This window comes from Typha angustifolia, chromosome 2, assembly GCF_048772165.1.
Source record: "Typha angustifolia cultivar Huaian chromosome 2, ASM4877216v1, whole genome shotgun sequence".
Taxonomy (NCBI): domain Eukaryota; kingdom Viridiplantae; phylum Streptophyta; class Magnoliopsida; order Poales; family Typhaceae; genus Typha; species Typha angustifolia.
The window spans coordinates 7,345,004-7,367,823 of NC_133240.1; the positions used below are offsets into that span (position 1 = coordinate 7,345,004).

The following is a 22,820-nucleotide window of genomic DNA, read 5'->3' on the forward strand; positions in this document are numbered from 1 at the left end:
TTATTATTTAAATATATTATAAACAAGTGAACAATATTTATTTTTTTTACAAAAAGTAAAGATGTGTTATGTAAATAATACTAAACTATTATTATTAAATTTGTAAAATAAAAATGGAGAGTGAACAAAATATTATTTAGTTATAACTGAATATAATGAGAGTTTCCTAGCCAAGTTCCAGGACTAACACAATCTGGCCTTGACCTCAAACAAAAAAATAAGGCTTAGAAATTAAGTGCCTCTCTTTTCTATACTAATACATCTTTTCAATATTAAATTAATTATGTATAATTTAATAGAAAATACACACGTCTAAATGTCTAATTTTGAGTTTTTGACAAAACTAGTCTGGTTCCAATTTATTTTTACTAAAATAAAATATTTTTTAAATTATTATTAAAATAAAAATACTAAACTAATTAATATTTTATCTTTAAATAAAAATACTAAACTAATTAATATTTTATCTCTAAATAAAAATACTAATCAATTCAGCGTTTTTTTATAGTCCTAAAATACCGATCAGTTCAGTATTTCATATATATAAATCTTTTTAACTTAATCTTTCAGTGATTAAGAAAAAAAATTATCTAACAGTAAAAACACTAAACTAATTAGTGTTTTTAAAATTAGTGATTAGTTTTGGATTTTTATTAATTAGACGCTGTTTGGTAAATGGTAATAAGTTTGAGAATAATCTATTTTGATAAAAATAAAAATTAAAAAAGATTATAGTTTGGTTAAAAACTCTCTAATTTTACTATTACAAAAAAGTCAAGGGACTTTTTAGTACAAATGCCTCCAATTCTGCGCCCAAATTTGCTACCCCGTTCCCGTTCCCTCCAAAAATATTGAAGCCTCCCACCATAAAGCTTCGGTTTCCCCTCTTTCGTCTTCCTCGAAGCCGCAGCCATGGCGACACGCGAAGACGACCTCGATCTCCTCCTCTCACTTCGCGACGATAGGGTCTTAGAAACCCCACCCGCCTCTCCCTCCGCCAATCCTCTGGTTCCATCAGGTACCACCTCTTCCTTCTCCCTCATTTCTCCAGTTCCGTTCTGAAAAATTAGAGTTTCTCGTAGACGATGGATCGCCCGAGAGATCTCGAGACGCCGACATGTCGGTCTTCCGCGACGCCGTTAAAGATTACCTCGACGCAGATGCCACCACTTCTGCTGGTGCGACCAAATCGAAGAAGGCAAAGAGGTCAGATGAGGTGGTGGTAGAGAAGTTTTCGGGTCTTCGGATACGGTGAGTTCTTATCCTTCAACAGTTCGGTTGTGCCAGAATGAGTGATTAGAGTTGAATTCGGTAACGTTTTCTGTTTTGCTTTCAGGAATCCACTGGTTTCTTCGGTGGAGATCGGTAATCGCTTCTCGGATATCCGATTCATTCGGCTTCCAGCAATCAAGTATGGATTGGGTCCCTCACTCTATCCTTTTTGAGCTTTTCATTTATGCGTATTGGCACCTAGAGTTTATACTTAAAAAACGTCCCTTTTTGAGATATCTGGAAGCTGGAAATCTACTCATTTTCTTTCCTAAATTTATACGCAAAAGAGGACATTTTTTATTTAATCATAAGGATAATTTTAATGCCATATTTTAACAAATAGACACTACTCGAATATGAGACTCTAGACAGATAAATAGGATACTGACTATGCTCCTTATGAATGGTAGGTTGAATTCCATTCATTTTCACTAATGTCTAAAAGAAAAAATTATTTTTATAAGAATAAAATGCTGGTGATTATATGAGGAAAAACAATGGCTGCCAGAATTGGGCAAAGTTAACGTATATCTATAACTTAGATAAGCAATTTTTTGCAGGAATTTGCTTTCAGGTGATGGCCTTTCTGGTTGTTGGGCTACAGTAGGAGTAGTGTTGGAAAAGGGGATTCCTAGAGTGAGTTCTACTGGGAAGAGTTACAGTATTTGGAAAATGGGGTGCTTGGATGAATCTGATGTCTCCGTATTCTTGTTCGGTGATTCTTACACGCGCTGCTGTGAGGAGCGGGTGGGGACAGTTTTTGCTCTCTTCAATTCTGCGGTCCGCAAGGATGCCGGGGTAGGATGCATGTCGTATAATTCAACATGTGATATGTGATAAGTACTAGGTGTATGTTTCACTAACATAAATTGTGGTTGTTTAGAGCAAAGGGTTTTCACTGAGTGTTTATTCAGCCAACCAGATGTTAAAGATAGGGGCATCCATAGATTATGGCCTCTGTAAAGGCAAAAGGAAAGATGGGTTGGCTTGCACAATGGTCATAAACAAGTAAGTAATTCACAACTGGGAAATAGAAAATAAGAAGGTTTCTGTTCCTGTTTCCTATATGATATGTCTAATAAGTTCTGTTTTCTTATGTAAAATCTGCATTCTTCATGATTAGCTTTTTTTTTCTTTTTCCTACTTTGAAATTCTTTGTATTATCATGTGTTGGCCTATTTGCTAGTACAAACTATCCTACATGCATGGCAGTATGGCGCCTCTATTTGTTCCATGTCTGTATGTTGGCCACCTCCAAGTTGGCTTAATATAGTCCTTTTTTGCCACCTGATTCTTAGTTCTTTGTTGACCATCTTTTGGTTTGACGTCAGTAATTTTTCACCTCGAATATATACCCTGTTATAAACTGTGATAGAAGTTCAGTTAATCAAGTAATTCAACTGAGTGCCATAGAGGCTGCTATAGCTTTGTTTACCTTCTTTTAACATGTACAGTTCGGATAGGCTACATGTTATAGCTTCATGCATTTTAATGTTTTAGCCTTATTTGCCATTTTTCAGGCGTCAAGGAGCATTCTGTAAATTCCACACATCGGTAAGAACATTCACTTAGTAAAAGTTGATATAATTTACAGTTTGACATACTTCAATTTATGATATTATTTTTTCATTTTTTTTTCCCACATAAACAGAAAGCAGCCCAAAGATACTCTACTGGCCGAGCAGAGCTCAAGGGCGGGTGAGTGGGTCACTAAACTTGAAGTATTCTTCCTCTTCATTGCTATTGTGTTCCCTCATCTTTGTCTAACAATTGATATGACGGTTGGCTGGCCACATTCAGTATCATTTTGTTGTGTGGACGGATCTGATCTATAAACATATTTCATCAGTTGGCTCGGTGGAGCCACATTTTGTTGGTCTTTTTTGTCTGGCTGGTTCTGATATGATAAGCTGCATTAGTTGTTGTAGCTCAAATATGATAAGGTTATTGTTAGAAAACACATGTGAGCTTTAGTTCAACTTGGAATGGGAAATACCATTGAAGTGTAGATATGCATAAGATGACATACATTTTTTTGATAAAAGACAAAAAAAAACAGAAGAAATGTACTAGATGGTTCACAGCTTGTGTGCTTAAGCTCTTAATTTGATTTGGTTTCTCTTATACATATTAAGTCGTAGTCTGGTTGTAATTCAGCTTTGATTTTACGAATGAAAATGTTTTTACATACTCTGCATTTTATTTGAAATTTGAACATTTCACCTCATGTTCTAACTGGCACTTTTCTACAAAATTTGTTGGTTTCAGAAACTTACACACTGCATTCAAGCTCCAGTCAGAAGGAATTTATATGGTCGAGCCTCTGTCTGAACCATCATGTTTGAGGAAGCCATTGCAGCGAGTGAAAGTAATGTCTGTAGATGGACTGAGAAAAGCTTTAAGGTGCATCTCAAAATTCTGAACTTCTAAACTTACTACCTATTAGGGGTGAAAACGGATCGGATACAGATCGGATAGTGTTCAACTCATATCTGGATCCGTATTTTTAGTTCGGATACGGATTCGGATACGGATATTGTACGGATAGCAAAATTTAAAACAATATCCTAACTAAACGGATACGGATAATTTTCGGATAAAGAATCTGATCTTAAACGGATATTGATTAAATTTAAAATAATTATAATATTTTATTTAAATATAATTAACATAAAATTATTAAGAGTTTTACAATAAATAATTTTTTTGTATGTCAAATATATAAAATTAGAGAAATTAATCTCTATAAATAAAATATAATGTATTATTAGTAATAATATTAATACTTACTATTTAAATAAGCAAACTAAAAACTGTAAATCATTTAGAAAAATATGCGGGTAAACAGATATCCGATATCTGTATCCGAATCCGAAAAATTTATTTGACCCGTATCCGAATTTTTTTCAAAAATTCTATCCGTATCCGAATCCGAGTCGGATAGAAATTTTTTATCCGAATCCGATCCGAGTCGGATCGGATAGCGGGTCGGGTCGGAGTTAATCCGACCCGTTTTCACCCCTACTACCTATCCATCTCTTTGAGTTCTGTAACTTCTTTGTAGACATATGGAGCATTGGAGCCTTGGAGCCCTTCCCTGGAAGAACTAGATAGCAATGCTGGACATCTACATATTTGAAGATATTTCACTTATGCCTACTAAGTTATTGATAGCTTGCGTTGCGTCTTGACTAGAGGATTTCATTTGTCATTTCTATTCAAGAGACATGTTTTTCTTTCCCAGTAACATTGTTGAGCATGCAATTAAGGTGTTATGTTTTCGTCCTGACCATTCTACATTAATGGGCAGTAATGCAGATAAAGTGACCACTAATAGCCAGTCACAAGGAGTAAGATTCCTTGCACAAGTCACAGGTACAAGATTAGCGTCACTGATCTCCTTGCACAATTGCTTCTCTGCAGCTAATATATTTTGCCTATACCAGCTAAGATGGAGTCCAAGATTCAAAACAAAGATTTTGCAAAGGAACACCAGGTTAAGTGTGGCTCAGAGAAAAGGTCAGCAGTAGAATTTTTTTTGTCTTGTTTTGTCTTGTGCTTAAGATGTCCAGTATTTTATTTTGATTCTGCCAGTCATGAGGCTCAGCGTGCTTGCTGATGCTCCAGGTCATCACCCTCTGTTACCAAAGTGGCACATAAAACATCTGCACAGAATAAAGACCCAGAATCTAAAAGAAAGAGAACTAAGAATCCTTCTGAGAATACTATTGAGCTTGACATTGTCAGCTCGGACGAAGAAAGTCAATGTTATATTGCAACGTTGTAACTTTCCTATCATGCCTCATTGGCAAAAGAAGAAAATCTTCAATCACCTGGCGAGATGAAGCATTTAACGGGTAACGAGGCTTTTGCTGCAAGCTCTGTGGTCTGCAACTGCAGTTCTCATCTTCAAGGTGAGAAAGGGAGGAAGATATGTTTGCCTGTCTAATGTAAAGCTGCAGGGGATAATATACTAAAGAAAATGTGATAAGCTGTGGAACTCAAAATTATTTGTTATTGCAATAGATGATGTCCGATAAATTATTTGTTTTAGATGATTTTTGCGTTACTCAGGCATCTAATTGTTACTAAACTTTTCTATGAAATTTACAATTTGCCCATAATACTAGATTCCATAATTAATCATCAATACTGATTTTATTTTAGTTAATGAGATAGTGTTGAGATGATTAAGAGGACTCATTATGAGTGATTAGGTTTGAATTTCTGTGGCATCAGTTTCATGGGACACCACTAAATTTGTACATTTTCTTGAGTACATATGATTTGTCTTTCCGCTTAGAGTGCTTCACCTTTCTCACATACATAAAAATTTAAAAGAAATAAGACCAGAAACAAATTCATTAAAAGAGAAACAAGACAAGCAAGCATATAGAATTCCATTTATTAATCATCTCACATACCTAAATGTGAGAAGATTGAAACAGGCATAGTAAGACCACAAACAGATACATCACATTACACACTCTCTTATAGATGAACAAAAGTGGATACATCCATCATGCTGCATGCATGACCAAGTAGATGACTCATGCTATAGACCACCCATGCGCATGCATCGATCACATCTGGGTGAAGCGAAGGTACTCTTTCTTGGAGGGGAGCTCCACGGTGTCGTACCCCTGGGGAAACATCTTATCGGCCTCGTGATTGGGCACGCTGGGTGAAATGACCACCTTGTCCCCGAGCTTCCAGTTGACTGGGGTGGCCACCTTGTACTTGGCAGTCTTTTGGAGAGAGTCGACGACCCTGAGTATCTCGTCCATGTTCCTCCCGGTGGTGGCTGGGTACAGGATGCTTAACTTGATCCTCTTGTCTGGGCCAACTACGTGGAGGGCTCGAGATGGGAGCTCCACACCGGCATCGTCCTTTTGATCCGGGTCCACCATGTTGAGCTGCTTGATCACTTCTCTGGTGGGGTCTGCTACTATTGGGTACTTCACATTGCACCCAGGCTGAGGTACACGTAAAAATGTCATCAATGTTGTTAGTGACCAAGAACTTTGAAGAAAAAAGAAAATAATCCACAACGTAGAGGTTCTTTCTGCAAGTTATTTCCCTGTAATCTAAGAAAGGATCTTGCTAAAATTACCGTATAGGCCTCGATGTCCTTGATCCACTCCACGTGCGACGCCACGTCGTCGCACGAGAATCCCAGCAGCTTCACCCCTCGCTTCTCGAACTCTCCCGAGTACGCCGCCATCTTCCCCAACTCCGTCGTGCACACCGGAGTGAAGTCGGCTGCACGTGCCACCACACGTGTGAGCAAACACGTAGTCGACTAAGACATACTAACAGCACGTATGATGACCAAAGTCGTCAGGTAATTAAGAGGCAAGGCTAGGCGGAGCAACTTACCGGGGTGTGAGAACATCACTGCCCACGCATCGCCGACGAACTCGTGGAGCTGGATCGGGCCGTGGGTGGAGTCCACGAGGAGGTCCGGGATGACGTCGCCGATCGTTAGGCCAGGCATGGTTAATTTGGACGGCTGTGATCTCCTTGAACAAACGACCAGATGATCTTGAATTGGTGTGGGAATGGTGTAGTGCTCGAGTGGTTTATATAGGTGTCTGGGGTTAAGTGAGTTTTTAGTAATAGCTACTAGTTAACATATTGGGGCAAGTTGAGTAAAACTGTGGGCGGTGACTCTCAAGTCTCATCCTAGTGCTAGTTTTTTCAGACATCATGTTTAATAATTCACGGGATATTTTGAGGAAATATGTATATGATTTGTTGGATTGTTTTTGTTAACGTTATCTCATTTATGTTTCAATAAAACAGGTTGTCGTCTTATGCTAAGTTAAGAAACTATCAAAACTGGTAAGGTACGCTTGCGTCTGCAGTGACGTTATGCAGTCAGCAAGTCCAAATCCAAAACCAAATCCTATGCTTATCTTTAATTTAAAGGGAGAAGAACCAACTGTTGTTAGAAAGCAGTTGAGCATTATATTACTATTATTTCTTGATTTGGGCGTATATACAAAGTGTGAACGCGAAAACGCAGTGTAGATTCCCTACTTCCGTAGATATATTACACACCTTGCTTGTTTTATTTCGATATTATTTATTTTAGTGGGCTCGAATCTTCTCCATTCCACACTTGTTCGACCGTAATTAAGCACCGGATAACATTAGATATTTGATAATTAACTATTTTATTTTCGTTTATGCACGAAACCTTGCATATATATATATATATATATATATATATATATATATATATTGATGTACCATGCTCTAGACAAATATAGTGTTAGTCCCTGTCTTGTCATTAGTTGGAGTCACCTATGCTTGTACTTTAGACACAGTTCTCTGTCCATGTGAATGTGATTCTTCATATATATATATATATATATTCAAAACCGAGCAATATTTTTGCGGCTTAATTTCTTTACGTCTGCAATGACGACATATGTGGGCTCACTAAACTGCTGGAGTCTGGAAAATAACCTCAACTTGAAGAGCTCTTGTAATCCATATCTATACCCAGGCTTCTCGCTGTCCATAATTATGTAGAGATTCAAGCTAAGCAAGCAGTTCTTAAATTTCTTCATTTACCTTTAATTTCTTTTTCTTTTTTCTTTTTGGTATGTATGTTGGTGAAGGGGTTAGGGGGTTAGTGTTTGATAACAAGACTGTTTTAAAAGCAAACATGCAGTGAACTATCTCGTTACTGATTATTAATGTGTATAATGTGCTAGGTTATATACTAAATTGCTTCACATATGACATGATAATTATGTATATTTATCAATATATTCATGTACGATAATGTATGCTACCCCATGATGGTAATGTTTTTTATTATACTTATTCGATTACCACATTAATCATTAGCGCATGTGCACTATCATGAGAAGTGTGACTTTTATATCTCAATAGTTTCTGACACCTCTGAAGAAAAGGTAAGATGTATGGTAAATTATAATCCAATATTATAAAGTAAAGATTATGCTTGAGGTTTCAGTATGTGGATCTTAAACAATCAGCCGTTGTTCATAAGTCTTAGATGAGTGATCAATTATACTATCATTAGACAATGCTCAAACCCTTAGAGTGATATAGTTGGTATAAGGGCATGACGATGTCGACCTAGCGATATTCGATGAGCGTAGAATAGTAGTATGTTTGCATAGCCTAATGGCTGAGGCGTGTGTGCGGTGGGTGATTGTTATAGTGATGGGCTCACAAATAAAATCTTCAGACAATAGTAGCAAATAGCTAATCAACTATTCGCAAAGTAATTGACAAATGATTTATTACTAGTGTCTATCCTTCTTCTTGGAGAGACATTTATTTGTACAAATATGGGTGACATTAGGTTAGCCTAATGTTGGATGTGATGGATAGATATTGTCGTGAAGAATTAGCAAACTCAAAAGTCAAATTGTGCTAGCTAGCTAATATAACTAGGCTTATATTTTATATCACATCATCCTATATGATATTTATGTATTCATGCACTATCGCGTGAATATGCAAATTTTGTAATACTATAAAAAATTTTACTAGAGATAGTATCACTTAATGAGCGCTAGGCTTATTTGTGTTTGATTTACGATACATATTGAATGTTGTTATTGGTGAGAGCAACTCATTGCCATTTACTTAGTGAGGTACCAGCTCTTTTACTTTGTTACAAATTTTATAGTACTCTTGAAAGTGGGTATACTCTTCTCTGTTGTATTTTATATATTTTATTTCTAGAGTGTACTCTTGTATTTTAAAAACTCTATTGAATTTTGTGCTATTTATGGACTTATCACAACGTGTAATTAAGCTAGCTCTATTATTGTTTTTGATATTTTCTTTTTTACATGATATTGATTTATACGTCGTTAGCTCTCCGACCTTTATTTCGATCTCATGCGAGGGAAACCACAACTCATCCCAAGGGCTGCATTTGCCCTAGGGCGATCCACGACAAGGAAAACAACATGTTACTACTGACTCATGAACATTTAATAGTTAGATAAAAAGTTCAAGCCTAGCCCGCAATTATTAGATAAAAGGAAAGTCTGCCAAGGCGTTTAGCCCAAAGCCTAGGCCACAATTAGGGTCCCTCGCTCCTCCTCTCATCGCCCCCTCCCCTCCAACAAACACTACCTGCACCAAACGAGAGGGGAGGTAACACTGACAACCACCGGTTGTCGACCCGATTAATTGTGTCTAAAAAAGAGAGGTTAGACAAGGAAAAGAGGTCAAGTTGTGTAGAGGGGTTCAATGAGTGGTTGGATGATCATGACTTGTTTGGAAAGAGTATGTGGGCGCAACGAGTTGTGGCACAAAAAAGGAAAGGGGAGACACTGACGGATTCTAGGCTAAGGTGGAGGTGATTGGGGAAAGGTGGCTGAGGAGCCATCGAGTTCTGAAATGGATGACCGTTAGGATAATGTGGTGGTCAAAATGGCAATGAGGAGCTCCGGCCATTGATGGGTCTGATCAAAAGGAGATCCACACTGTAGCATCCAACCCGGGCAAACTACTCAATCCCGAAGGTTGTTGGTCATCTAATTTTTTAGAAAAGGGGTAACAACAAGGTGGCAGCGAGATCCTGCATCAAGAAGTACTAATGAGGGAGAGATAATGTGCGAGAGGAATGAGGTCTCAACAACGAGGAAAAACAAAGAAGAGAGCTCAAGGAGAGGGAGGAGAGTTAGAAAGGGAGAGAGGAGAGGGAGAACGGTTGGGTAGCTCTCACGGTAGGGAAAAATAGAGGGAGAATGGCTGGCTATTGTTTTCAATCTTCTTCTCTACTATCTCTTTTCATTATTTATTAGGAAGCTGCATCTCATTCAAATATTTTGATATTTATATTTGGACTTCTAAAATTGAATTGATTAGATAAAACAAATGTCCTAATTTCATCTTTACATCCATTTACTTGGCATGTCGTCAATTAATAATTATTATAGTTTAGGTTGCAGAAGAGATGGAATTTTCTTAGTGTGAATGGGATTTGGGCTGGATAAAGAAATTTTATTTACTGTAGTTAACTTAACTTTTAAGTTAAATTTAGTTAATTATTATAATGCGAGATGGACCCAAAAATATAAAAATAATAATTACGAAAATAAGAGATATTATTAGTTATATTATTACTTCTACAAAAAGTTAAAGCTTTCCAATAGTTAATGCACGAAATGTAATGTAAAATGCAAAACATTACCTTTGGATGTTAACCCGATTTCTTCTCAGCTTATAATAAGATATTCTCAATGTGCTGAAGTTGGATTCTTCTGTATTAGAAAAGGAAAGTTGGGGATATTGTTTGTGTAATATTGACTTCTCATTCTATTACTAAATTATAATGGCATAGAGATATCAAAATAAATAAACTATTCCGGCTCGACTTGGGTGAAGCTTGAGCTGACTCGTTTAGACTCAGCTTAAATATAATTTTTATATTAGGTACTTGAGCTGGGCCTTCAAGAATAAGCAAAACAATGAAGCTAACGACTCAGTATACGGAAGCTCACAAGAACAAGAAAACCGAAACCACATTAAGAAAGAAAAAAAGAAATCCACATAGAATTCCATTTATTAATCATCTCACATACCTAAATGTGAGAAGATCGAAGCAGCATAGTAAGACCATAAACAGATACATCACATTACATACTCTCTTATAGATAAACAAAAGTGGACACATCCATCATGCATGATCGAGTAGATAACTCATGCCAGAGACCACCCATGGCCGTGCATCGATCACATCTGGGTGAAGCGAAGGTACTCTTTCTTGGAGGGGAGCTCCACGGTGTCGTACCCCTGGGGGAACATCTTATCGGCCTCGTGATTGGGCACGCTGGGTGAAATGACCACCTTGTCCCCGAGCTTCCAGTTGACTGGGGTGGCCACCTTGTACTTGGCGGTCTTTTGGAGAGAGTCGACGACCCTGAGTATCTCGTCCATGTTCCTCCCGGTGGTGGCTGGGTACAGGATGCTTAACTTGATCCTCTTGTCTGGGCCAACTACGTGGAGGGCTCGAGATGGGAGCTCCACACCGGCGTCGTCCTTTTGATCCGGGTCCACCATGTTGAGCTGCTTGATCACTTCTCTGGTGGGGTCTGCTACTATTGGGTACTTCACATTGCACCCAGGCTGAGGTAAACGTAAAAATGTCATCAATGTTGTTGGTGACTAAGAACTTTGAAGAAAAAGGAAAATGATCCACAATGTAGAGGTTCTGTCTGCAAGTTATTTCCCTGTAATCTAAGAAAGGATCTTGCTAAAATTACCGTATAGGCCTCGATGTCCTTGATCCACTCCACGTGCGACGCCACGTCGTCGCACGAGAATCCCAGCAGCTTCACCCCTCGCTTCTCGAACTCTCCCGAGTACGCCGCCATCTTCCCCAACTCCGTCGTGCACACCGGAGTGAAGTCGGCTGCACGTGCCACCACACGAGTGAGCAAACACTTAGTCGACTAAGATATACTAAGAGCACGTATGATGATCAAAGTCGTCAGGTAATTAAGAGGCAAGGCTAAGCGGAGCAACTTACCGGGGTGTGAGAACATCACTGCCCACGCATCGCCGACGAACTCGTGGAGCTGGATCGGGCCGTGGGTGGTGTCCACGAGGAGGTCCGGGATGACGTCGCCGATCGTTAGGCCAGGCATGGTTAATTTTTAATTTGGACGGCTGAGATCTCCTTGTACAAACGATGAGATGATCTTGAATTGGTGTGGGAATGGTGTAGTGTTTGAGTGGTTTATATAGGTGTCTGGGGTTAAGTGAGTTTGTAGTAATAGCTACTAGTTAACATATTGGGCAAGTTGAGTAAAACCGTGGGCGGTGACTCTCAAGTCTCATCCTAGTGCTAGTTTACTAATTCACGGGATATTTTGAGGGAATATATATAATATATGATTTGTTGGGTTGTTTCTGTTAACGTTATCTCATTTATGTTTCAATAAAACAGGTTGCCGTCTTTTGTTAAAATATATATATATATATATATATATATATATATATATATATATATATATATTCAATATATATGATTTATGTTAAGAAAAATGATTATAATAAAAGAAATTTCCATCACGATAACTAGCAGAAGTGGTCTGGTGCTTGCGTCTGCAGTGACGTTATGCAGTAAGCAAGTCCAAGTCAGCTTGACAACAAAATCCAAATCCTATGCTTGTCTTTAATCTAAAATGAGAAGAACCAACTGTTGTCAGAAAGCAGATGAGCATTATATTATTATTTCTAGAGTGTGAACGGGAAAACGCAGAGGATATTCGCTAGTTCCATAGATATATTAGACCTATTATTATTTTAGTGGGTTCGAATCATCTCCAGTCCACACTTGTACGATGGATAACATTTCATATTTGACAATTGACTAATTCCTTTCGGTGTCTTATGTTGGAGTCATCAATTTATTTTCATGTCCCTATGTATGTACGTACTGCAGAGACGGACCACCTTTCAAGGTGATTCCTCGTATATATTTGAAACCAAGCAATATTTTGTGGTTTCCTTTACGTCCTCAATGACGACATATGTGGGCTCACTAATTAAACTGGAGTCCGGAAAATAACCTCAACCTGGAGATCTCTTCTAACCCATATCTATATCCTGGGCTTCTCACAGTCCTACATTATGTAGATATTCAAGCTAGGCACACAGTCCATAAATTTCTTCCTTTTCCTTTTATTTCTTCTTTTAATTTTTTGTGTACAGAGGGATTAGTGTTTGAGAACTCCACTATTTTAAAATGAAGAGAAATTAATATATAGCACCTTGCTTGTTTAATAAAAATACAATTTATATTCTATATTTTTACTGTTTGCAAATCAAGTCCTATGATTTAGTGAATACATGCAGGAAACATTATGAGTTAGATGCGAACTTCATTAAGTAGAAATATTTTATGTCTAAAATGCCCTTATTTTGTAAAATGACTAAAATATTGCTAGCATGACTTTATTGTTTTGTAATTCTTTTATTATAGTTAATTTAACCCGAATGTTTAGTTAAGTTAAACTAATAGATCTAATAGCAGAATGTTTTCTACACATATTTACTAAATTATTAGACTTGATTTATAAATAGTAAAAATGTGAGATTGTAAACTATAATTTTATTAGAAGACAGGATGCTATACGCAAATTTTTCTAAAATCAAACATTTAGCGGTTGGGTTTTATCAATTCATATAGAAAAAGTCATAGATTTGATTCCCTCTACAGATTAATTATGATTGATATTTAGTAAATTTTCTATCGTTTGTAAAACATGCATAAGTCAAGTTGAAATTCTTCCATAACGAAATACATAAAGTACATAAATCATTTCAAAGATTGAGGTGCATTAAGGTGTGATTTATATTGTTGATTTATTACATAACGACTTAGCATATTATCAAAGTAGTTCAAGCCTTGTTAATTCTAATATTTATTAGCTATAAACATAAGTTTCTAGGTCTTGTTTGTTAGGTTTGTGATATTAAACTCACCGATTAAGTCAGGTACTTATTTGAGTTGGTTAAAAGGATTCATAGAGTGAGTTATATTTATTGGGTAGTCATGCGCTGGAACGAGTTTGTCCCGAAATAATTAAGCCAACTTTAGGCCTAGGCTTGGTCTGCATGAAAACTGAGGCTTTTCAAGGGACATAGTTTTTTATTAAACCCAACTTAGGGATACGCCTAATTTGAGTTTGAGCTAAGTTTCAACTCGAGAAATTCCGAGGGTGTTCTTTTACTTAAAATTCATCACTAAATGAAGAAAGTTGAGTTATAAAGTAGAGTGGTAAGTGAGTTTCTCAAGTTTCCTTTGTTTATTCCACTTTTTTATTTCAAAAGGGATAGAATGGCTCTTCTCGATAATTGTCGTAACTAAGAGCAACTCCGTTACTAGCAGTGGGGCCAACAAACTTTGTAAAAATTTTAAATTTGTCGAATAATTATTGTATTCAAAATTTTAATTCAATCCATATCCTTTATTAAATAATCTAATTAGTTAAAATAAGTATATAATTAATTTTACTAATTAGTTTTTAATAAAAATAGTACCATTGAAGAGTTCTCATCGAAATTTTAAAATGACTCTAACATTAAATTTTTTTGAGTTAATTTAAATTTTAAAATTTTATTATTTATAAAATTGAGTTTAATATTTTATTGTTTATAAAATAAATATGTTTATTATTATTTAAAATCAATGTGTCCTAAAATATAATTACTCAATATTATTTTCTAATATAAATATTAAATATTAAAATACATCAAATATTAAATACATTAAAAAGAGAATTGATACAATTAAGAAAGAGGAGGTGGCTACGGAATCGGAACTAGTGCTACAGAACTGGAACCAGTGGCTACGGAACTGGTGTCTATGGAGATGACTTATCAAATTATTAAATATCTATATTTTTATTATCAAATGTTAATTTCTATTTATTTTATTTAATATAATTTTGATATTTTTAGTTAATGACATGTAACGCTTATTTGGATGTTTATTTCGTGTAATGTAATTTCAATGCGTTTAATTAAAAAATTACTAATTTAAAATTACTTCTGAAACTATTAAATATTAGTTTTATTTTAAAGATCTCGACGACGAGAGTTTTCTAACTATATATTTTTTTATTAAAAAATAATAACACTAAGATAAACTATTAAATAATTTAAAATAACTAATATAAATATATATTATATTATTATTTTAATAAATGATTTCGGTGTGTTGGAGTGCACAGCTCTGACTCCATATTGGCTCCCATATTTGGAGCGAGCATCGGGAGATGCTCTAGGAGCTTATTCTAAGTACTTCTACTTTTGTCTAGAATCTTTCATCACTTTCTTTTTTTCACTTCTTAGTTAATACATCTATAATGCCAGGGTATGCTTTACAAATATCTTGTAAATATATGACATGTAATTTATAAACATTGAAAACAAATCTCAAACATCGCTACAATAATTTTTTTCTTTTTTTTGAAAATAGAGCTATATTCAGCTATTTTTAAAGGTTCCCGGATGAACAACTATCCATCTCGACCAAGGCGTACAACTCTGGTGGCATACAATAAAGTTAACTTTTTTATTTTCCCGTAGGTAGACAACTACTTAAGCTCAAACATTGATACAATAAATATAATAGAAAAAGGATAATAATGGAATTAAATACAACCAAAAAAAAAAATTATATGGACCTAATAGATTCGGAGGAGTAAAGACTTAAAATTAGCATGCGGCTCACGATCCGATAGTCAAAAGACACAGTCTGCGAAACCCCAAGGATGATAGAAACAAGAACTAATCACCGGTTGACATCGATGAAAGCTCCTACCACCAATTGACAGCCAGTTTACAACAATGGAAGAGAATAAGATAGATACAAGGCCCGAAGAGCAAAAAACTGCATCCTGCTTAGAGCGGAGGGAGATGGAGGAGCACATCCACCGCCACACGAGCCCGAGCTCCGGCGGCACCATCCTGGAGCGAAGAAAGGCGACGGGTAAAGAAGAAAAAAATAAATAAACTCATCCAAAACCCTCAAGTTGACGCCGCCCAACTCCGCAGCAGCCGCCGCCATGAGAGGAGACGGCGTCGACGAACAACGACGGTGGAGGCAATGACCACAACAGTAGCTTTAAAAAAGGGATGAAAGGTATGTGATAAAAAAAGAAGGGGGGAAGGAGAGATGATTTACTTTATTGCAGCAAATTACAAAGTGGTGGATTTGGCTATATTATTATTATATAAGCCCAAAGTCTGAGTGGGTTTCTCCATGGTCACTTCTTTTTTAGCATATTTCATAGGTAAACTCAATTTCCAGAGGAGATAAAGAGATTATGATCAATCGGACTAGTAAAGTACAATATAACTATTAAGTATTAACTAGTTCCAGCCATAACTAAATCCAGAAAATTTGAGATTAGACAAAATGACTACAATAGATAGAATATGTGCAGTAATAGCTCAAAGTGAATGAGTAGATGATGAAGTCAAAAAATAATTTGCCGAAGAACCTTGGAAGCAGAGGACTGCGAGGTCCACATTCAACGATTGTGCGATGTTGAGGGGGTTTGGAGTCCAGATTGACAGTCGTCCAATGTCGGCGAGATTGAGGCGGTATAGTGGTGGCATTGGCAAGATTGCGAGGGTTTGGACTTTGGAGGCGACCACGACGCGGTGTCGATGATGGTGGGCGGTGGTGATGGATTTGAGGCATGGAGAGTTGAGGCCTTGAGGGCTTCGGTTGAGAGTTTGAGAGAGAACTTGGGCAATGAGTTTAGGTTAGAGACTAGAGTTTTACAAAGTATTCTCTAATACACACATCATACTCTTCATTGGATATATATATATTGCTACAATACTGAGCCTGATATATGAGTCGAGCTCATTAGCTAGGATTGGCTCGATTATATTTTCGATGACTCAAAAATTAGCTCAGCTTGGCTCATTTAGAGCCCGCGTCAGTCGTCGTCAAGTTATAAACGAGACCTAATCTGGGTGAATCGAAGGTATTCTTTCTTGGAGGGGAGCTTCACCGTCTCGTACCCCTGGGGGAACATCTTATCGGCGTCCTGGTTGGGTATGCTGGGTGAAATGACCACCTTTTCCCCAAGCTTCCAGTTGACCGGGGTGGCCACCTTGTACTTGGCCGTCATTTGGAGGGAATCCACAGCCCTGAGGACCTCATCCATGTTCCTCCCGGTGGTGGCTGGGTACAGGATGCTTAACTTGATCCTCTTGTCTGGGCCAACCACGTGGAGGGCTCGAGATGGGAGCTCCTCTCCGGAGGAGTCCTTTTGATCCGGGTCCACCATGTTGAGCTGCCTGATCACTCCTCTGTTCGGGTCTGCTACTATTGGATACTTCACATTGCACCCAGGCTGAGGTAAAAGGTAAAAATGTTGTTAATGACTAACATTTTTGAAATGTAGGGGTTCTTTCTGCAAATTCTTTCACTATAATCTAAGAAAGGATCGGATCTTCTTAAAATTACCGTATAGGCCTCGATGTCCTTGATCCACTCCACGTGCGACGCCACGTCTTCGCACGAGAATCCCAGCAGCTTCACCCCCCGCTTCTCGAACTCCTCCGCGTACAACGCCATCTTCCCCAGCTCCGTCGTGCACACCGGAGTGAAGTCGCCTGCATGTGCCACCACTCGTGTGAGCAAACCCTTCGTCGTATACTAACAATACGTATATATAGATGACCAAAGCCATCACACAAGGGGCAAGGCAAAGGGGAGCAACTCACCGGGGTGTGAGAACATCACCGCCCACCCGTCTCCGATGAACTCGTGGAGCTGGATCGGACCGTGGGTGGTGTCCACGAGGAGGTCCGGGATGACGTCACCGATCGTTAGGCCAGGCATGGTTCCTGTGATCTCCTTGATAAAAAAAAAACGACTAGATGATCTTGAATCAATTGGTGTGGGAATGGTGTAGCGTTTGAGTGGTTTATATATAGGTTTCTGGGGTTGAGCGAGTTAGTAGTACTAGTAGTACTACTAAGTTGATTAAATTAATGTTTGGTAACATATTGGGCAAGTTGAATAAAACTGTGGACTCTCATCCCTACGGCTCATAGGTGGAATTTCCTTTTTCGACGATATGAGAATTTGGACAGCTGTGACGATAGGAGAGTGTTAACATTGACTTAATTTAAATGTTTGTTAACGTGTTGGGCAGGCTGAATAAAAACTGTGGGCGGTTTTTCTGACACACGATGTCTGTTTCAAGGGATATTTTGAGAAAAATAATAATAATATATATGATTTTGTTAAGAAAAATGGTTAAATAAAAGAAATTCCCATCGTGATAACTTGTCTGGTGCTTACGTCTGCAGTGATGTTATGCGGTTTGCAAGCCCAAGGACAGCTTGCTTGTCTTTGATTTAACGGGAGAAGAACCAATGGTTCTTAGAAAGCAGATGAGCACGACTATATAATTAATTCTAGAATGTGAACGGCAAAACTTAAGAGGATATTCCCTAGTTCGTGTATATATATATATATAATTTTTGAAAATTAAGAGCTGTTAAGCACAGTCACGGATTAAGACCGTTGGCGAGGTGTTATAGCCACCGAGGCATCAAACAAAATAATACAAAGTAAGATTAAGGGGGTAACAAACGAGGATCAATTTCTAAATCTGGAAAAAAAAAAGGATGATCTACTAAAATAGGCAACACAGTCTATTTGCCTATTATATTCTCGAATAAGTATGCGAGAAACTAATATTGCTAAGGGTAGTCAGTAAGTAACTGGGAGTATTCAAAAATAATACTTGGAATACTCAAAGCCGACGAATCTGCACCGCTTATAGTGGCTATAGCGGCTATGACAGTAGATGGGGTCATAAGCAAGAATGATTCCGCTGGAGGTAACTTGTAGAGGGGACTGAGCTGGTTCTTCTAATGACTCTAACCCCAGTCGAGCCATCAGATGGGTCAAAGGACTTGTCAAAATTATGTTTGATTACATCTTTAGGTGGGGGAGTCCAGCTAACATCCAAGGCCTTCTCCTTGTTGGTGTTGGTGTTGGGGCGGGCGAGTAGTGGTATTTGTGCTGGTTAAAGGTTTTTAAAAGGCATTTCATTTTTAGCTTCTTAGATCATTCGTATAGCGGTAGTAATGGCAGTTTTTAACTTCTCAGAGTTACTATTGATATGAGACCAATCACAGCCCAACTAGTGGACATCCAAACTAATAACCCTAGACATCGAAAGCATAGGGGCACCCATAGAAAAGATGTTCCAAAGTTTCGTCCCATAGGTCACGCATTATGCAAGAATTTTTTGATCCAATGTATAAACTATGGAGCAAAACAGAGCAAAACTTATATCCCTAATTACCTTTCATATGAACAACTTAGCTTTAGGATTTCTATTGAGCTTCCACAATTTCTTACAGTCCAAGGAAGGATACCCCTTAGTACGAAGGTGAATATAGATAGCTTTTGCAGTTAGTCTGCTCTTATTCTGTGGTCCAAACCCATTCAAGTTTAAAGAATAATCTATTTAGATTAATAAAAAAACAAAAGAGTTCTAGTTTCAAGAGGTTTTTATAATTTAATATATAAAGCTTAGTGTATATATTTTTTTATAGTAGATGCACGTTTTATATATTAAAATGTATATAATTTATATTTATGATGCACGTTAAAATCTATTATTATAAATCAAAAGGATAAATGGAATTAAATTACAAATGACCCTACTTTAAGTGAAAAGAAAAACACTCTCGTGCATTCAGACATATAGTGTGTGTGTTGTCTTTAGTTGGAGTCATCAATTTTTGATGTCCCAATGTATGTACTGCAGACACGGACACCTCCGTGTGATTCCTCGTCTATAATTGAAACTAAGCATTATTTTGCGGTTTCTTTACGTCCGCAATGACGACATATGTGGGCTGCTCACTAATTAAACTGGAGTCTGGAAAATAACCTCAACTTGGAGATCTCTTGTAAACCATATCCATAACCTGGCCTTCTCTCGGCTTTGTTTTGTTTGATTTGAGACTAAGTTACGAGCTCGATTAATTAATTTTAATTTTAAATAAATATAAAAATAATAATAAAATATTTAATTATTAAACTAATTTAGGGGTCTTTGAATCAGTTTAGGGAGTTCCTAAACTCAAAACAAACAAGCATAAATTATGTAGAGATTCAAGATGAAAAAACTGTTTTAAAAACAAAAATGGATTAGTCAGAACAACTCAATGATTGTGACTAATATAGACTCACCGTGATATATTTATTATAAAGATTAACTCAATTGTCTAACCTATATTTGTAAGGAATAACTAACTATCTTGTCTAACCTATAGTTTGTGGGCTCATGATAAAAAGAAAAATCATACATAAAACATGTTGCTTTTAAAGAGGAAATTCTTTCATAAGGAAATCTATAAAACATAGAAACTATATATTTCAAATATTAAGATGCATTGTGGTGTGATGTATGTTATCTAACAACTTTGCATATTATCAAAATAGTTTGAACCTTGTTAATTCTAATGTTTATTAGTTATAAAGACAAGCTCCTAGGTCTTGTTTGTTAGGTTTGTGATATCAAACTCACCAATTAAATAAGTAATGGATTCATGGGATGAGTTATGTTTATGGGTAGTTATGCACCTTCTTATTCTATTAATCAGGCATGCATTCATTTGGATTATTTTTGTTAACCTTATATTTATTCTTTAAGACATTGATACAGCAAATTTAGTCCGATACTAAAATAGTTTTCTTTTGGCATACATATCTTTCAAAAATTTCATATTACTTGCTTTCCCCAAACTATAGAGTAGTTTATGATACAATTGATAATCGTATATATACTCTTCTAAATTTAATATATATATATATATATATATTAAATTCTTGTTTTTTATGGGTACTTATAAGAGTTAAGTGACTTTAAAATTTTGAATAATTTAGAGGTAAAATGATGCAACTATCCTCATTTCAATTTTCATTAAATTTTCTTATCTAAGGGTATTTTAACATTTTTATTAAATTATTGGAAGAAAAAATCCTCATCCAAACCCCTGAGCTGACGCCGACCAACTCCGCAGCATTTCCCGGTTACTACGACGCGGGAAGGGAAAGGCGACGACAAGATAGGACATGACGTCGACGACGACCACAGTGGAGGCAGAGAGAGAACAGAGTGGAGAGGGGAAAATAGTAGGAGAAGGAGAGAATATACGTGATGAAAGGAAGGGGAAGGAGGAGAGAAGAATAGAGTAAGTAGGTGACTGCTCACGGGAGAGGAGAGAATATCCCCTCCCTTCCATCTAGCCAACGTGGCTAAGGAAGGAGAGAGGGAGGAGGATGTCACCGGCGGCCAGAAAGCTGGCACGAAATGGGGCTGAGAAAAGAGTGGAAACCTGAGCAGAGAGTTTAGTGCTGAACCCTGCTCGACTGATTATAACAACATCCATCCTTGCAGCAAAACGATCAAGCTGAAGGAAGGCTCACAAAAAGAAAAGAATAAGGAGAAAACCACATAGAATTCCATTTATTGATCATCTGACATTCTTAAATGTTAGAAGATCAAGCAGCATAATAAGACCATAAACGGATACATCACATTACGTAATTAAACAAAAGTGGGTACATCCATCATGCATGATCGAGTAGATGACTCATGCCATAGACCACCCATGCGCATGCATCGATCACATCTGGGTGAAGCGAAGATACTCTTTCTTGGAGGGGAGCTCCACGGTGTCGTACCCCTGGGGGAACATCTTATCGGCCTCGTGATTGGGCACACTGGGTGAAATGACCACCTTGTCCCCGAGCTTCCAGTTGACTGGGGTGGCCACCTTGTACTTGGCTGTCTTTTGGAGGGAGTCGACGACCCTGAGGACCTCGTCCATGTTCCTCCCGGTGGTGGCTGGGTACAGGATGCTTAACTTGATCCTCTTGTCTGGGCCAACTACGTGGAGGGCTCGAGATGGGAGCTCCACACCGGCGTCGTCCTTTTGATCCGGGTCCACCATGTTGAGCTGCTTGATCACTTCTCTGGTGGGGTCTGCTACTATTGGGTACTTCACATTGCACCCAGGCTGAGGTAAACGTAAAAATGTCATCAATGTTGTTGGTGACTAAGAACTTTGAAGAAAAAGGAAAATAATCCACAATGTAGAGGTTCTTTCTGCAAATTCCTTCCCTGTAATCTAAGAAAGGATCTTGCTAAAATTACCGTATAGGCCTCGATGTCCTTGATCCACTCCACGTGCGAAGCCACGTCGTCGCACGAGAATCCCAGCAGCTTCACCCCTCGCTTCTCGAACTCCCCCGAGTACACCGCCATCTTCCCCAACTCCGTCGTGCAAACCGGAGTGAAGTCGGCTGCACGTGCCACCACACGCGTGAGCAAACACGTAGTCGACTAAGACATACTAACAGTACGTATGATGACCAAAGTCGCCAGGTAAGAGGCAAGGCTAAGCGGAGCAACGTACCAGGGTGTGAGAATATCACTGCCCACGCATCGCCGACGAACTCGTGGAGCTGGATCGGGCCGTGGGTGGTGTCCACGAGGAGGTCCGGGATGACGTCGCCGATCGTTAGGCCAGGCATGGTTAGTTTGGACGGCTGTGATCTCCTTTGAACAAACGACCAGATGATCTTGAGTTGGTGTGGGAATGGTGTAGTGTTTTGAGTGGTTTATATAGGTTTCTGGGGTTAAGTGAGTTTGTAGTACTAGTAGTACTACTAAGTTGATTAATATCTAATAATTGTCATCTACCTCATAATTAATAAATGCATGTTAACATATTAAGCAAGTTGAATAAAACTGTGGGCGGTGACTCTCATCCTATTGCCTATAAGTAGTTTTCCCTCCTCCTTTTTTGACGATATTTGTTTCATGGGGATATCTTCTGATGCAATATACATGATTTTGCTAAGTGAGAGAGTCACAACTCTATATGTGGCTTTAGTAATTATTTCTCGTTACATTCCTATATATTGCACTATAATCTTTATTAATTTACTTACCACCTATATTGCCATGTATCCACAGACA

General features: G+C 37.7%; 5 protein-coding genes across 5 annotated transcripts; 1 reads left to right on the forward strand and 4 right to left on the reverse strand.

Moving 5' to 3' along the window:
- Positions 1-868: 868 nt before the first annotated feature.
- On the forward strand, positions 869-5,384 carry LOC140774742 (uncharacterized). The gene is made up of 11 exons (XM_073117841.1): positions 869-1,018; positions 1,083-1,251; positions 1,337-1,411; positions 1,833-2,070; positions 2,156-2,280; positions 2,793-2,826; positions 2,924-2,970; positions 3,541-3,675; positions 4,583-4,647; positions 4,719-4,791; positions 4,900-5,384. Exons 1-11 carry the CDS (start codon positions 913-915, stop codon positions 5,057-5,059), a joined length of 1,227 nt encoding a protein of 408 aa, XP_072973942.1. The 5' UTR covers positions 869-912; the 3' UTR covers positions 5,060-5,384.
- Positions 5,385-5,654: 270 nt separating this feature from the next.
- Positions 5,655-6,840, reverse strand: LOC140773255 (1-Cys peroxiredoxin-like). The gene is made up of 3 exons (XM_073115735.1): positions 6,652-6,840; positions 6,386-6,534; positions 5,655-6,248 (listed from the first exon to the last, which is right to left on the reverse strand). Exons 1-3 carry the CDS (start codon positions 6,767-6,769, stop codon positions 5,856-5,858), a joined length of 660 nt encoding a protein of 219 aa, XP_072971836.1. The 5' UTR covers positions 6,770-6,840; the 3' UTR covers positions 5,655-5,855.
- Positions 6,841-10,784: 3,944 nt separating this feature from the next.
- Positions 10,785-11,992, reverse strand: LOC140774331 (1-Cys peroxiredoxin-like). Its single transcript, XM_073117291.1, has 3 exons — positions 11,804-11,992; positions 11,538-11,686; positions 10,785-11,400 (listed from the first exon to the last, which is right to left on the reverse strand). Exons 1-3 carry the CDS (start codon positions 11,919-11,921, stop codon positions 11,008-11,010), a joined length of 660 nt encoding a protein of 219 aa, XP_072973392.1. The 5' UTR covers positions 11,922-11,992; the 3' UTR covers positions 10,785-11,007.
- A 3,442-nt stretch (positions 11,993-15,434) lies between these two features.
- Positions 15,435-17,692, reverse strand: LOC140774090 (1-Cys peroxiredoxin-like). Its single transcript, XM_073116944.1, has 3 exons — positions 17,530-17,692; positions 17,270-17,418; positions 15,435-17,156 (listed from the first exon to the last, which is right to left on the reverse strand). Exons 1-3 carry the CDS (start codon positions 17,645-17,647, stop codon positions 16,752-16,754), a joined length of 672 nt encoding a protein of 223 aa, XP_072973045.1. The 5' UTR covers positions 17,648-17,692; the 3' UTR covers positions 15,435-16,751.
- A 3,583-nt stretch (positions 17,693-21,275) lies between these two features.
- On the reverse strand, positions 21,276-22,427 carry LOC140774887 (1-Cys peroxiredoxin-like). Its single transcript, XM_073118069.1, has 3 exons — positions 22,255-22,427; positions 21,993-22,141; positions 21,276-21,855 (listed from the first exon to the last, which is right to left on the reverse strand). Exons 1-3 carry the CDS (start codon positions 22,370-22,372, stop codon positions 21,463-21,465), a joined length of 660 nt encoding a protein of 219 aa, XP_072974170.1. The 5' UTR covers positions 22,373-22,427; the 3' UTR covers positions 21,276-21,462.
- Positions 22,428-22,820: the final 393 nt, after the last annotated feature.